General features: G+C 37.4%; 1 protein-coding gene across 2 annotated transcripts in view; it reads right to left on the reverse strand.

Annotated features, from left to right (window-relative positions):
* The window catches only part of WDR44 (WD repeat domain 44), a 95,106-nt gene that overhangs the window by 21,685 nt on the left and 58,756 nt on the right, over nt 1-14,665 (reverse strand). For both annotated transcript variants that reach the window (XM_037732349.1, XM_037732350.1), the window contains 3 exons: nt 14,046-14,197; nt 11,451-11,589; nt 10,145-10,209 (listed from right to left, as the gene is read on the reverse strand). In XM_037732349.1, coding sequence (XP_037588277.1) covers nt 10,145-10,209; nt 11,451-11,589; nt 14,046-14,197 — 356 coding nt within the window. The remainder of the gene's footprint in view (nt 1-10,144; nt 10,210-11,450; nt 11,590-14,045; nt 14,198-14,665) is intronic.

Raw genomic sequence — 14,665 nt, forward strand, 5'->3', positions numbered from 1 at the left:
AAGGTCTTGTGTTGTCGCCCAGGCTAAAATGCATTCACACGAACTTGGCTCACTGTAACCTCTGCCTCCTGGGCTCCAGTGAGCCTCCCACCCAGCCTCCCGAATACCTGGGACCACAGCCATGTGCCACCACACTCAGCTAATTTTTTTTGTTTGTTTGTAGAGACATGGTCTCTCTTTGTTGCCTGGGTTGGTCTTCAACTCCAGGGCTCAAGTGATCCTCCCGCCTTGGCCTCTCAAAGTGCTGGGATTACAGGCATGAGCCACCATGCCCGGCCATTGTCTACTTTTTATTATGGGCATTTCAAATATATACAAAAGCAGATGGCAGAGTATAATGAACTCCATATAATAATATAATGAATCCCATGCATCCATCACCTGCTTTAACAATTATAAAAATTTTACCTACTATGTTTTATCAATCCTCCCATTTTTGTTTATTTTTGCTGCAGCACTGAAAGCAAGATCTAGACATTAATAATTTTACCAGTAGATACTGCTATATATACCTCCAACTGATAAACTTTCCTTTAAATATGATTACTATGCCACTCTCATACCTAAAAAATACCATTTATATCATCTAGTATCTAATCCATACTCAAATGTCTTAATCATCTAAAGATATATATGTATACATATATATATATATATATATATATATGGAGTATTGCTCTGTCACTCAGGCTGGAGTGCAGTGGTGTGATCTCGACTCACTGCAACCTCTACCTCCTGGGTTCAAGCAATTCTCCTGCCTCAGCCTCCTGAGTAGCTGTGACTATAGGCACACACCACCATGCCCAGCTAATTTTTTGTATTTTTAGTAGAGATGGGATTTCACCATGTTGGACAGGCTGGTCTTGAACTCCAGACCTTAGGTGATCTTCCTGCCTCGGCCTCCCAAAGTGCTGGGATTATAGGTGTGAGCCACCATGCCCGGCCCTTATCTTTTTATGATTTGTTCTTAGTATAGAAGTCAGAATGATCCTTTTAAAATATATCAGATTATGTCATTCTCTGTTTGAAAACCCATTGATTCCCATCTTATTCAGAGCAAAAGCCAAAACTCTTGCAATGGCCCATATGTTCTGATTCTTGCTTCCACACCTCTGTGTTTTCCCTTTCTATTTTCCTCTCCTTCTTACTCACTGGCTCCAGCTGCCCAGGCCTTGCTGCTGTTTTTTGAGCACATAAGAACTCCTGCCTTATAGCACCTTCACTTGCTGTTCTCTCTACCTGGAATAGTCTTATCATATGATCATTTCCTTACCTCCTTCATATTTTGCTCAAACAACTTCTCAATGAAGCTTTGCTCACCCACCTTATTTACTCCTTGCCATCCCACTTTGTCCACTTTATTTTTCTTAACAAAACGGATTATTTTTGGAGATATACATGCAAGAAAATGAAATTGGACTCCTATATTACACCATATACAAAAATAAACTCAAAATGGATTAAGTACTTAAATGTAAGGCCTGAAGCTGTAAAACTCCTAGAAGAAAAACAGGGGAAAAGCTTCTTGACATTGGCCTTGGCAATGATTTGTTGGATATGACACCACAAGCACCAGAAACAAAAGCAAAAATAGACAAATGGGACTGTATCAAACTAAAAAGCTTCTGTACAACAAAAGAAACAACCAACAACATGAAAAGGCAACTTATAGAATGGGAGAAAATATTTGCAAACCATGTAACTTATGAATGGTTAATATCTAAAATACATAAGAAACTCCTACAACTGAATGCCAAAACCCCCAAAACTCAAACAAATAACACAATTTTAAAAATAGGCAAAGGACCTAAATAGACATTTCTCCAAAAAAGACATAAAAATGGTCAATGGGTATATGAAAAGGTGCTCAACGTCACCAATTATCCAGGTACTTTGATTTGCACTGCAAATCAAAACCACAATGATATATCACCTCACACCTGTTAGGATGACCATTATAATAAAAAAACCAAACAAACAATTATTAGTTAAGATGTGGATAAAAGGGAACCCTGTACATTGTTGATGGGAATGTAAATTGGTGCACCTACTATGAAAAGCAGGATTAAAGTTCCTGAAAAAATTTAAAATAGAACTACCATATGATCCTGCAATCCCACTTCTGGGTATATATTTAAAGTAAATAAAATCAGTATGTCAGAGAGGTATCTGAACTCCCACGTTCAGTGCAGCATTTTTCACAATAGCCTAGACATGGAAACAACCTAAATGTCCACTGACAGATGAATGGATAAAGAAAATGTGGCATATACACACAATGGAATATTATTCAGTAAAGGAAATCCTGGCATTTGTGATAACATGAATGAAACTGGAAGACATTATGCTAAGTGAAATTAATCCAGATACTTTTTGGACACATACTACATAATATCATGTATGTGATGAATCTAGAAAAATCAAAGCAGAGTAGAACAGTGACTGCCAGGGCCTGGGGGCTGGGGAAAAAGGTGGTATTAGTGAAAAGGTACAAAGTTTCACTTTCAAAATGATTAAGTTTGAGAGATCTATTATAAAGCACAGTGCCTACGGTTTACAATACTGTATCATATACTTAATAAATAAGAGGATGAGAAGAAACTTTTACATGTGATGCTTGGGTTATGGTACAGATTGTGGTGCTGGTTTCATGCTTGTATACTTATCTCCAAACTCATTAAGTTATATACAATAAATATATGCAGCTTTTTGTACACCAATAATTCCTCAATAAAGTAGTTTAAAAAATTAAAGTCGGGCGTGGTGGCTCACACCTGTAATCCCAGCACTTTGGGAGGCCACGGCAGGTGGATCACCTGAGGTCAGGTGCTGGAGACCAGCCTGACCAACTTGTTGAAACCCCGTGTGTACTAAAAATACAAAAATTAGCCAGGTGTGGTGGTGTGTGCCTATAATCCTAGCTACTCAGAAGGTTGGGAGAGGAGAATTTCTTGAACACGGGAGGCAGAGGTTGCAGTGAGCAGAGATCTCGCCACTGCACTCCAGGCCTGGGTGACAACAGCCAAACTCTGTTTCAAAAAAAATTTTGTTTTTTGAGAATAGATCATTAGACTCTAGAACTTGGGTAAAGGAAGCTAACTATAAAGGAATGAGAGAGAGTATTTTTGTGAAATGTAAGTATGCAGCATGTGATACAGATTTGTCTTGGTACTATTAATAGCCCCATTTTACAAATGACGGTTTAGAGATGTTAGGTAACTCGACAATTTCACACAGTCATAGCATCAGAATCAGAACCCAGCTCTGTCTCTAGAGCTTATGTTCTTAACCATTATGCTCCAATAGTTGACATCTTGAAGTCTGGGACTATGTCTTCATTCAGTCTACAGATATTTATTAAGTGACTACTATTTTTTATTAATCACTGCTCCAGGAGCTAGACATATAGTAAGTAAACAAAAGAGACAAAAATATCTGTGAACAAAAGAGACAAAAATAGAATGGAGCACCCATTATAGTAGAAGAAGACAGAAAATTAAGTAAATTTTGTAATATATTATAGGTTAATTTTTTTTTTGGAAATGGAGTTTCACTCTTGCTGCCCAGGCTGGAGTGCAATGGTGATCACAGCTCACTGTAATCTAAAACGCTTCAGCTCAGGTGATCCTCCTGCCTCAGCCTCTCAAGTAGCTGGGACTACAGGAGCATGCCACCATGCTTGGCTATCTTTTAAAAAATAGAGACATAGTCTTGTTATGTTGCCCAGGCTGGTCTCAAACTCCTGGCCTCAAGTGATCCTTCTGCCTGGGCCTCCCAAAGAGCTGGGATTATAGGTATGAGCCACTGCACCTGGCCTATTCTCAAAAATTTTAAGCAGCAGTTAAATGCTATAACACTTATGCTAACATTCCCCTAATCATGCACATTAAACATAAATTTGCAAGAAAAACATTAATTGCTAGGTAAACAGCATACTTACAGCTTCTAGTATCAAAAAGAAAATTTATACTTATTAAAATTGATATAGTATTGATATTTCCAATCTGATGTAATTCTCAATTCTTATAAACCATGAGGTCTAACAGTCTCTGGAAGAGCCAACTATTAAAAAAATCCCTACTTTGTTAAGTCTCTAAGATAATAAAGCAAATTCTTCCTGTCTTCTGACATTTATTGAGCTAATTTTGAAAATTAACAGAAACAGGGAATAGCCAGAAGTCTAGGCTTGGCATTACCAATGCGTAGGTGAGCGATCTTGGGTACATCACTCTGTAAGTTCAGTGGCATAATACTTTCATATATTATATTTCACACAGATGCTAAGGTAAAAGGGGGAAAAAGTACTTCAAAAGAGATGAAAAAGATAACACTATCACCAGGAAAAAAGGAATATACACGTTAGGAAAATAAACTCCATTGTGTTTACTGTGCCTCACTGTGGCTCGCACTAGGTTAAAAGATAATTCCTGGTGGCAAACTCTAATGGTATGTGCAATAGAAGCCTCTTTTAACTGTCCCCAAATAAAATGACACAAGGGAAACAAACCCCAAATGATCTCTTCCCCAAAAACCACGGATATAAATGTTATTTCTCATTTAAAAGGCTTTGTATTCAATAAAATTGGGAGTTACTTAGGTTTGTTTGGGGTTAGATAGACATAGTTAAGGATCTGTAAGTAGGATTGCTGAAATAAGCACAATGAAAGCTAGTACAGATAGTCTCTATTTTTAACAGTAATCAATGCCTGGAAACTGTATGGTAAATTAAACTAATAAAAGTAGGCCCTTTTCCCTAAAGCAAAGCAGTTAAAATTATCACCGCTACATTAGTCAGTGAAGCTTTATGGAGGAAGCGGGCCATGAAGAATGGGCATGCTTTGAATAGAAAGAAGATCAAGGCATCCAAATAAGCGGAACAATAGGAATAAAGGTCCATAGGCAGGAATTCAACATGATTACAGGGCTAGTACAGTCAGGAATGGAGCTAGATTCAAAGGGTACTAAAATCTGTGAAGTACAGTTCTTTGTCTTAAGTCAGCCCACAGCCTAGCCAGGGAGACTAACAAGAAAGACATGGTAATATCAGTACAAAAGTACCTATTATGTACTATTAGAATACAAATGAAGGACAATTTTACCTGCTGGACTCAGGGGAAATAATATGTTTGAGTTGAATCTTGAAGGGTAAGTAGGGCTTTGCCCTGTGAAGGAAACACAGGGCATCTGTGACAAAGCAAACAGCAGTGACAGAGACATGAAGGTGAAAGTGTTTCGTGCACAGACCTGTATCAGGCATGCAGATAGGATGCACAGGCACTAGGGAATTAGAACAGAGTTGAAAGTTAAGATTAGGCAATATAGTGAAGAATTGTGTTGTGGAGGCAATAAAGGGCCATCAAAAGATTTTAAACCACAAGGCTGGGCGTGATGGTTCATGCCTGTAATCTCAGCACTTTGGGAGGCTGAGGTGGGTAAATCACTTGATGTCAGGAGTTTAAGACCAGCCTGGCCAACATGGTGAAACTCCATCTCTACTAAAAACACAATTAGCTGGGTGTGGTGGTGAGTGCCTGTAATCCCAGTTACTTGGGAGGCTGAGGCAGGAGAATCCCTTGAACCCGGGAGGTTGAAGTTGCAGTGAGCTGAGATAGCGCCACTGCACTCCAGTCGAGGCAAAAGAGCGAGACTCTGTCTCAAAAAAAAAAAAAAAGTCCAGGACCAGATGGATTCACAGCAGAATTCTACTAGACATTCAAAGAATTGGTACCAATCCTTTTGACATTATTTCACAAGATAGAGAAAGAGGGAATCCTCCTTAATTCATTCTATGAAGCCAGCATCATCCTAATATCCAATCCAAGAAAGGACATAACCAAAAAATAAAACTACAGACCAATATCCCTGATGAACATAGATGCTAAAATCCTTAACAAAATACAAGCTAACCAAATCAACAACACATCAAAAAGATAATCCACCAAGATCAAATGGGTTTCATAGCAGAGATACAGGGATTGTTTAACATATGCAAGTCAATAAATGTGATACACTACATAAACAGAATTAAAAACAAAAATCACACGATCATCTCAATAGATGCAGAAAAAGCATTCAACAAAATCCAGTATCCCTTTATGATAAAAACTCTTAGCAAAATTGGCATACAGGGGACATACCTCAATGTAATAAAAGCCATCGATGATAAACCCACAGTCAACATAATACTGAATGGGGAAAAGTTGAAAGCATTCCTTCTGAGAACTGGAACAAGACAAGGATTCCCACTCTTAGCACTTCTCTTCAACATAGTACTGGAAGTCCTAGCCAGAGCAATCAGACAAGAGAAAGAAATAAAGGGCATCCAAATTGGTGGAGAGAAAGTCAAAATGTCACTGTTTGCTGACAATATGATTGTTTACCTCGAAAAGACTCCTCCAGAAAGCTCCTAGAACTGATAAAATAATTCAGCAAAGTTTCCAGACACAAGATTAATATACGGAAATCAGTAGCTCTTCTATATACCAACATTAACCAAACAGAGAATCAAATCAATAACTCAGTCCTTTTTACAATAGCTGCAAAAAATACAATATGTAGGAATATACCTAACCAAGGAGGCGAAACACCTCTACAAGGAAAACTACAAAACACTGCTAAAAGAAATCACAGATGACACAAATAGAATCAGTATTGCGAAAATGGCCATACTGCCAAAAGCAATCTACAAGTTCAATGTAATCCCCATCAAAATACCACTATAATTCTTCACAGAATTAGAAAAAACAATTTTAAAATTCATAAGGAACCAAAAAAGAGCCCACATAGCCAAAGCAAGACTAAGCAAAAAGAACAAATCTGGAGGCACCACACTATCTGATTTCAAACTATACTATAAGGCCACAGTACAAAAACAGCATGGTACCGGTATAAACATAGGCACATTCAGCAATGGAACAGAATAGAGAACCAAGAAATAAATCCAAATGCTTACAGCCAACAGATCTTTGACAAGGCAAACAAAAACATTAAGTGAGGAAAGGACACCCTTTTCAACAAATGGTGCTGGGATAATTGGTTAGCCACATGTGGGAGAATGAAACTGGATCCTCATCTCTCACCTCACATAAAAATCAGCTCAAAAGGGATTAAGGACTTAAGCCTAAGACCTGAAACCATAAAAATTCTAGATGATAACACTGGAAAAACCCTTCTAGACATTGGCTTAGGCAAGGGTTTCATGACCAAGAACCCAAAAGGAACTGCACTAATAATAAAGATAAATAGTTGGGACTTAATTAAACTAAAGAGCTTTTACACAGCAAAAGAACAGTCAGCAGAGTAAACAGACAAACCACAGAGTGGGAGAAAATCTTCACAATCAATACATCCAACAAAGGACTAACTAATATCCAGAATCAACAACAAACTCAAATAAATCAGTAAGAAAAAAACAGTCCATCAAAAAGTGGGCTAAGGACATAAACAGACAATTCTTAACAAAAATATACAAATGGCAACAGACATATGAAAAAATGCTCAACATCATTAATAATCAGGGAAATACAAATCAAAATCACAATGCGATACCATCTTATTCCTGCAAGAATGGCCATAATAAAAAAAACAAAAAACAGTCGATGTTGGCATGGATGCAGTGATCAAGGAACACTTCTACGTTGCTAGTAGGAATGTAAACTAGTACTAACACTATGGAAAACAGTGTGGAGATTCCTTAAAGAACTAAAAGCAGAACTACCATTTGATCTATCAATTCCACTATGGGTATCTACCCAGAGGAAAATAAGTCATTATTTGAAAAAGATACTTGCACATACATGTTTATAGTAGCGCAGTTTGCAATTGCAAAAACATGGATCCAACCCAAATGCCCATCAATCAACAAGTGGGTAAAGAAACTGGTATATACATATGATGGAATACTACTCAGCCATAAAAGGAATGAATTAATGGCATTTGCAGCAAGACTGGATATTATCATTCTAAGAGGAGTAACTCAGGAATGGGAAACCAAAAATTGTATCTTCTCACTGATATGTGAGAGCTAAGCTATGAGGATGCAAAGGCATAAGAATGATACAATGGACTTTGGGAACTTGGGAGGAAGAGTGGGGGGTGGTGAGGAATAAAACACTACAAATAGGTGCAGTGTATACTGTTCGGGTGATCGGTGCACCAGAATCTCACAAATCACCACTAAAGAACGTATTCATGTAACCAAATACCACTTGTACCCCAATAACTTACAGAAAAATTAAAATAAAAAAATATTTCCATGAATGACCATTACCATCTAGCTAACTACTCAAGCCAGATACCTGTGATTCATCCTAGGCTACTCACTTTTACTACCCCAGCTAGTCAGTCGCCAAGTACTAGAAATTAGACTTCTTTTACATCTCTCAATTTAGCTTATCTTTACAGTTTCTAGCTCTACTGTTATCATAATCATCATAATTGGAATTAGCCATTTCTCTTGGTTAATAGCCTCTTACATGATCTCCCTGTCTCTAATCTGAAGCCCCCATCTAGTCTATCCTTCACAATACTACCAGAATACTCTATTTTTTTTTTTTTTTTCTTGAGATGGAGTCTTACTCTGTCACCCAGACCGGGGTGTAGTGGCGTGATCTTGGCTCACTGCAACCTCTGCCTCCCAGGTTCAAGTGATTCTCCTGCCTCAGCCTCCTAAGTAGCTGTGAATAGTCTTTCTAAAACAAAAATCTGAACATGGTAATTACATCTTTGAGTGAAATCCTTCAAAGCCCCACCCTGCTCCCAGTAGTTTGCAGGATAAAGTTCCAATGTCTTGGTTTAACACAAAAAGCCATTTTAAATCCCACTCCTGCCTACCTCTCCCACCAATCTCACACATGCAACTTTTCCAGTCATGTGTAATTCCTTGTAATACCTTTAACTTACCATGCTACTTTATTCTCCATACCTTTGTACTTGCTATTCTCTGTGTCTGATACGCTCCTTCCTTTCTTCTTTCATATAGCTAAGTCCTAGCTTAAATAACAAGCTTCCAGGAAACTATTCCTGACACTGTGATTTCTAAGGCTAACCTATACTTGTGTAGTGCCTTCTGTAGAATATCACCATCTAATATCGTAATTGTGAGTTTACCCATTTCACTAGTCCACAGGATACCTGAGAACAGAGACATGTCTCATTTGATTTTACAGCATGTAGCAGTGTCTGCCACATATAGCAGGCACTCAAAAAACGTTTGTTGAAGGAGTTTAGTTTTGGACCTATCAGTTGATATACTTGAATTACATGTAGGTGGAGAGATCCTACATACTGCTATGTGAAAAGGCAGCAAGCACAATATTCTTGTTTAAAAATTATAAAGTTACTGAAAGTAAACAAAGAATTACAGATCTAAAGCCAGTTTAGGACTAGAAGAAGCGCACAAATATGTCTATTGAGAATGGCCAAGAACAGACCCTGAAAAACAGTAAATGTAAGGAGGTGGAAGAAGAAACAGTGGGAGAATAAGAGAACAAGGGAAAAGAGAACCATGGAAAGCCAGAAAAAGGGGCAAAGTTAGTGTCAAATACTGAAGCCAATGAAATATCAGGAAAATACTGTTAAGCAGACATTTTAGATTCTCTTGTTTATATCACCCTTACCGAATGTAATACACAAGAGGCACAGGTGACAACTTAGCACAAAATTGTGTATTCTGCTTTTTAGGTTTAAAATTGGTTTTATTTAACCTTCCAGCTCTAAAACCAAATGAAAATCATTAAGTTACCTTATCTGAAACTGTGATAAAGTGTTTATTAAACCAAGAAGATTAGAAAATTAAAATACTTAAGTATCTTTTTTCTTTCCTTAATTACCTCTTATTTGGGTATCTATTATCCTTATTTTAAAAATATCTAACATGGATTTGAGGGGAGGGGGTTTTGTATTATTTAAGTTTCCATTAGTGGTATAGTACCCTGAGGAATATTACTCGCTGCCTGGCAATGTTTAAACATAAAAATTTTCATTTGTCAATTTATTCTAATTGAAGAAACTTGTTTCTAGTGATACATCTTAATTTTAATAAGGTGTCTTTATGCAACTATAATTTCTGATAAACAAAAATACTTTAGGGTAAACAAATTAAATCATACCATTTCACATAGTAACCATAAAACAATAAACATACCCCTGTATCCGTATCCGATTTTGATGAACTTAGACTTTCCTGAGAGGGTGATGGAGACACACGTCCTAAAACCAACATAATTATTAAAAAGGCATGTATGTACACACAAAGAACCACCAACATACAGCATTCTAAAGTAATGATACAGCAATGTCTGTTAGAGAACATAGTATTCTTGAAAAATACTAACAAGGGAGGCATAACCCTGTTAAGAACCAAAATATTTGTTTCGATCATTTTTACACAAAAACTTCATAAAATGGCTTAACCATTTCCCTAATTTAATAAACAAAATACCACTAAATTCTCAGTATTCAAATAGGATACATTCTTATTAATCACAACAAGTAGCAAGAGGAACAACAAAGGGGCAGAAAGGGTCAGGGCTGGGGTTAGTCTCAAGGGCCACTGAAAATAGTCTTTTTGCTCCTGGCAGGGCAATAAAAGAAATGACAAATAGCTAGGACTAGAAAAATTCACCATATAATTAACATGAGTTAACTTCATGTCAAATCACCATCATCTTCAACTAAGTATTGCAACATAATGCAAGCAATACTCACAGGGTTTACTCAAATATATGAGGCCTAGCTTGCCAGTTTAGCAAATCTCCCTAGGCTTCTATGCTCCTCAAATTGGTGCTTTGACTATATACTCTCATCCAAGGCCACCTTTTTTCTCCTTGCTCCTAGGCCTTACTTCTTGTTTGCAGCCTTACTTGATAGTGGGGAGGGTGTAGAAAAAACTTATTACATGGTTAAATAGTTATTAGAAAAGAATCCCATAAACTTAAAGCCCAAATTTACATCAGTTCTACATACCTTCCCGATAACATCATGATACAAAAATATCTGTACATAGCTGTAATCAGTGTGTATATACAGAATGCTCTGAGCCTTCTCTTTTCAACATTTTTTCATATATCCCTTGATAGACTGACAAGTCACATTTATTTTCCATGACTTTCCTTAATCATTTTTACTTACTGGATGTATATATGATTTTCGTTCTTTTTCTAGTTTAATTAGCAATTCTATTTTAACCTAGGAAACCAAATAATATGTTCTCAATAGTTGATGAAATTAACTACTTACTACATACACCTGAAAGGGATAAATCAAAAGCTTTGTGGCAACTCTCTTCATTGGGTTTAGAGACTTTTGCTGTTGTCTGTCTTACTTTCAAGTTTTTGGCTATTATGATAAGTAATGGTTGCGGCAAATGACTGCCAGGAAAGTAGGGCATTAGTATACCTAAAATGTAAAAATTTCAGATTTCTGTAAATTTTTAAATACATGAAAAATACCTTCAGTATTGTATTTCATTCGCATATTGTTGAAATAGTCAAAAGCATTTTTTAAGGCCCATATTCTCACTACGTTGTCTTGTCCAGCTGAGGCAAGTAATCGGCCACAGTGAGAAAATTTCATGGTCCAAACAGCTCCCTATGAAAACAAAAGAAGGTTCAAAGTTAATACTTTACAACTTTAGAGACATTACTTTTGGCTGGGCGCAGTGGCTCATGTCTGTAATCCCAGCACTTTGGGAGGTTGAGGCAGGCAGATCACCTGAGGTCAGGGGTTTGAGATCAGCCTGGCCAACATGGTGAAACCCGGTCTCTACTAAAAATACAAAAATTAGCTGGGCATGGTGGCAGGTGCCTGTAATCCCAGCTACTTGGGAAGCTGAGGCAGGAGGATCACTTGAACCCAGGAGGTGGAGGTTGCAGTGAGCTGACACCATGCCATTAAACTCCAGCCTGGGCAACAAGAACAAAACTCCATCTAAAAATAAATAAAATAAAGCCATTACTTTACAGCCAAAGTTTAAAATTATGCCAAATTATACATACTAAGATAATGCTCACATTGCTAACAGGTACTTAAGGCTTTTGGTTCAATGGTGCTATAAGACCACAAAAGGAGACTTCCAGAAGAAAGGCAGAATAAGATAGCTGTAGTGTTCCATAATCTAAACTAACAATTTCAAGAACTCAAATCTTGTCCACATATTCATGAAAATGGGAGTTCTAAAGTGGTCAGAAATCTTAACTGGAAAAGCACAAATCCTAGTTGGGGATCTCAGTGCCCTAGCTGAATGTAAAGACGGGTGGCAGAGCCCTCAGCATAGCACTAATAACTGAGCAGGACTGAGGAAGACTAAAGCTCACCTTGGCAGTGACCCTCACAGCATCAGGCACTTAGAAGTATTACAGTATTGCAATGGGCTGGGTGTGGTGGCACGTGCCTGTAATCCCATCCAGTACTTTGGGAGGTCTAGGCAAGCAGATCACTTGAGCTCAGGAGATCAAGACTAGCCTGGGCAACACAGCCAAACCCCATCTCTACAAAAAATACAAAAAATTAGCCAGGCATAGTGGTGCACACCTATGGTCCCAGCTACTCAGGAGGCTGAGGTGGAAAGACTGCTTGAGCCCCGGAGGCAGAGTCTGCAGTGAGCCAAGATCCCGCCCCTGCACTCCAGCCTGGGTGATAGAGCGAGACCTTGCCTCTAAAATAAAAAAAAGGTAGTAGTATTGCAATGATGTGGTCTCATCCTACTTCTCTCACTATAAACAAGGTTTCATAGTATATGGCCAGAATCTTTAGATACTGAAAACAGTAGGAAAGTATGTGTGTGTGGTAGGAGTAGAGGAGCAGGGGGAAAGAACATGAACCCCTTAAACTGGAAAGAGCAAATCTTATTATAACAAATACTATTATAGACACATCCAGGTGTATAAAAAAATTATGCAACAGCCCATTTATTGAAATAACCATTTACTTCTGCAAAATTCAAGTGTATTAAAAAATGAGTCATTTAGAGCCTACTATCATGAGATTTTATTTAAAAACAGGAAATAACGAGTCAATACAGTACTAGGCAATTCACCAATTTCCTTAAGGAAAATACTAGAATCAACTCAAACATTTTGTCTGTAGATTGTAAGAATCAACATTTAAATTCGAATTTGGTTGCCATCCAATATATTTATGGTTGCTTCCTTTCAGTTAAGCCAACTTTTAGACTTAAAATGTAAATAGATTCCCTAATGAAGGGCACAGTATTATTTATTCAGTTCTTAATTTTATCACTGCCTTCCTTGTGTTCCTAGCATTTTCAGGGGTTCACTGCAATATAGTTTGTGCACTTCATCTACATCAGTACATCTGAACTCTAAAGGAGAACTTGAACTTCTACCTCTCTCCCTGTTTTAGCTGAATATCTCACTTTATAACATATATTGAGCTTCTGAAATATTTTATAAATTACTTAAAATATGGTTGGGAACATTTTAAACATTTTTCTGAAGTTACAGACCACCCTCTAATTTAACTGCTTTAAAGTCTGGTGTCTTTGCATAGCCGTCTTAGTGATACAGGCTGAGAGTTTGACAATAACCAATAACACCTTTTTTTTTTTTTGAGACAGAGTCTTACTCTTTAGCCCAGGCCGGAGTGCAGTGGCATAATCTTGGCTTACCACAACCTCCACCTCCTAGGTTCAAGCAGTTCTCCTGCCTCAGCCTCCCAAGTAGCTGGGATCATAGGCACAGGCCACCATGTCTGGCTAATTTTTGTATTTTTAGTAGAGACGGGGTTTCACCACATTGGCCAGGCTGGTCTCAAACTCCTGACCTCAAGTGATCTGCCTGTCTTGGCCTCCCAAAGTGTTCGGATTACAGGCGTGAGCCACCATACCCGACCCAATAAGTCACTTCTGGAATAATTTAGAGACAGACTCTCTATTACCTATTCATTAAATCATGTTAACATAAATTCACTGTTCTTGAGTCAGGCTAGCAAAGTCACATACATAGAAGGAGATCAGTTTTGTAGAAGCCAAAGTATTTCTCTTAACAAAGACAGTATCAGTCCTAAAAAATGAAAAAGTTGCTTACCATATGTTCACCACTAAGATCTTGCACCACTTTGATCTGATCAAAATCATAAGGTCCTTTGAAACCATGTGCTGCTTTGAATTTAACTGGTCTTGTGTATGGCATTCCTTCATCATCACTTGATGAAGGATCATCTTGATCAGTATGAAACACTGAACAGAAAAGCAACAGAAATCACTACTAGCTAATATAGATACTGCTACTATCATATTTTCATATTTCCTGCTTACCAAGAAAATTCATAAAATGGAAGAGCAAAATTTATTTATTATATACCATACTGGTTAAAAACATGGAGTCTTAACACTGGGCTGCCAGGTTCAAATCCAGCTCTGTCATTTATTATCTGTGTGACCACAGGCAAGTTACTTAACTTTTGATTTCTCTTAGTTTTCTTATCTATCAAATGCGGATTATGATGGTACTTACCTCATAGGATTTTTATGAGATTAAATGAATATAGGTAAAAGTGCCTGGTATAGTCCCAGGCACTGAATAAGTACTATGTATGTTTTATTAAACAAATGAGCACAGTAATGACAAAGGCATAGGAGGTTAACATATGTGCAAATTTTGAAAATTTACCTAATTTTAAAAAAATTATTTATTTATTTTATTTT

Source organism: Cebus imitator, unplaced genomic scaffold (assembly GCF_001604975.1).
Source record: "Cebus imitator isolate Cc_AM_T3 unplaced genomic scaffold, Cebus_imitator-1.0 Scaffold445, whole genome shotgun sequence".
In the NCBI taxonomy this organism is placed as follows: Eukaryota; Metazoa; Chordata; class Mammalia; order Primates; family Cebidae; genus Cebus; species Cebus imitator.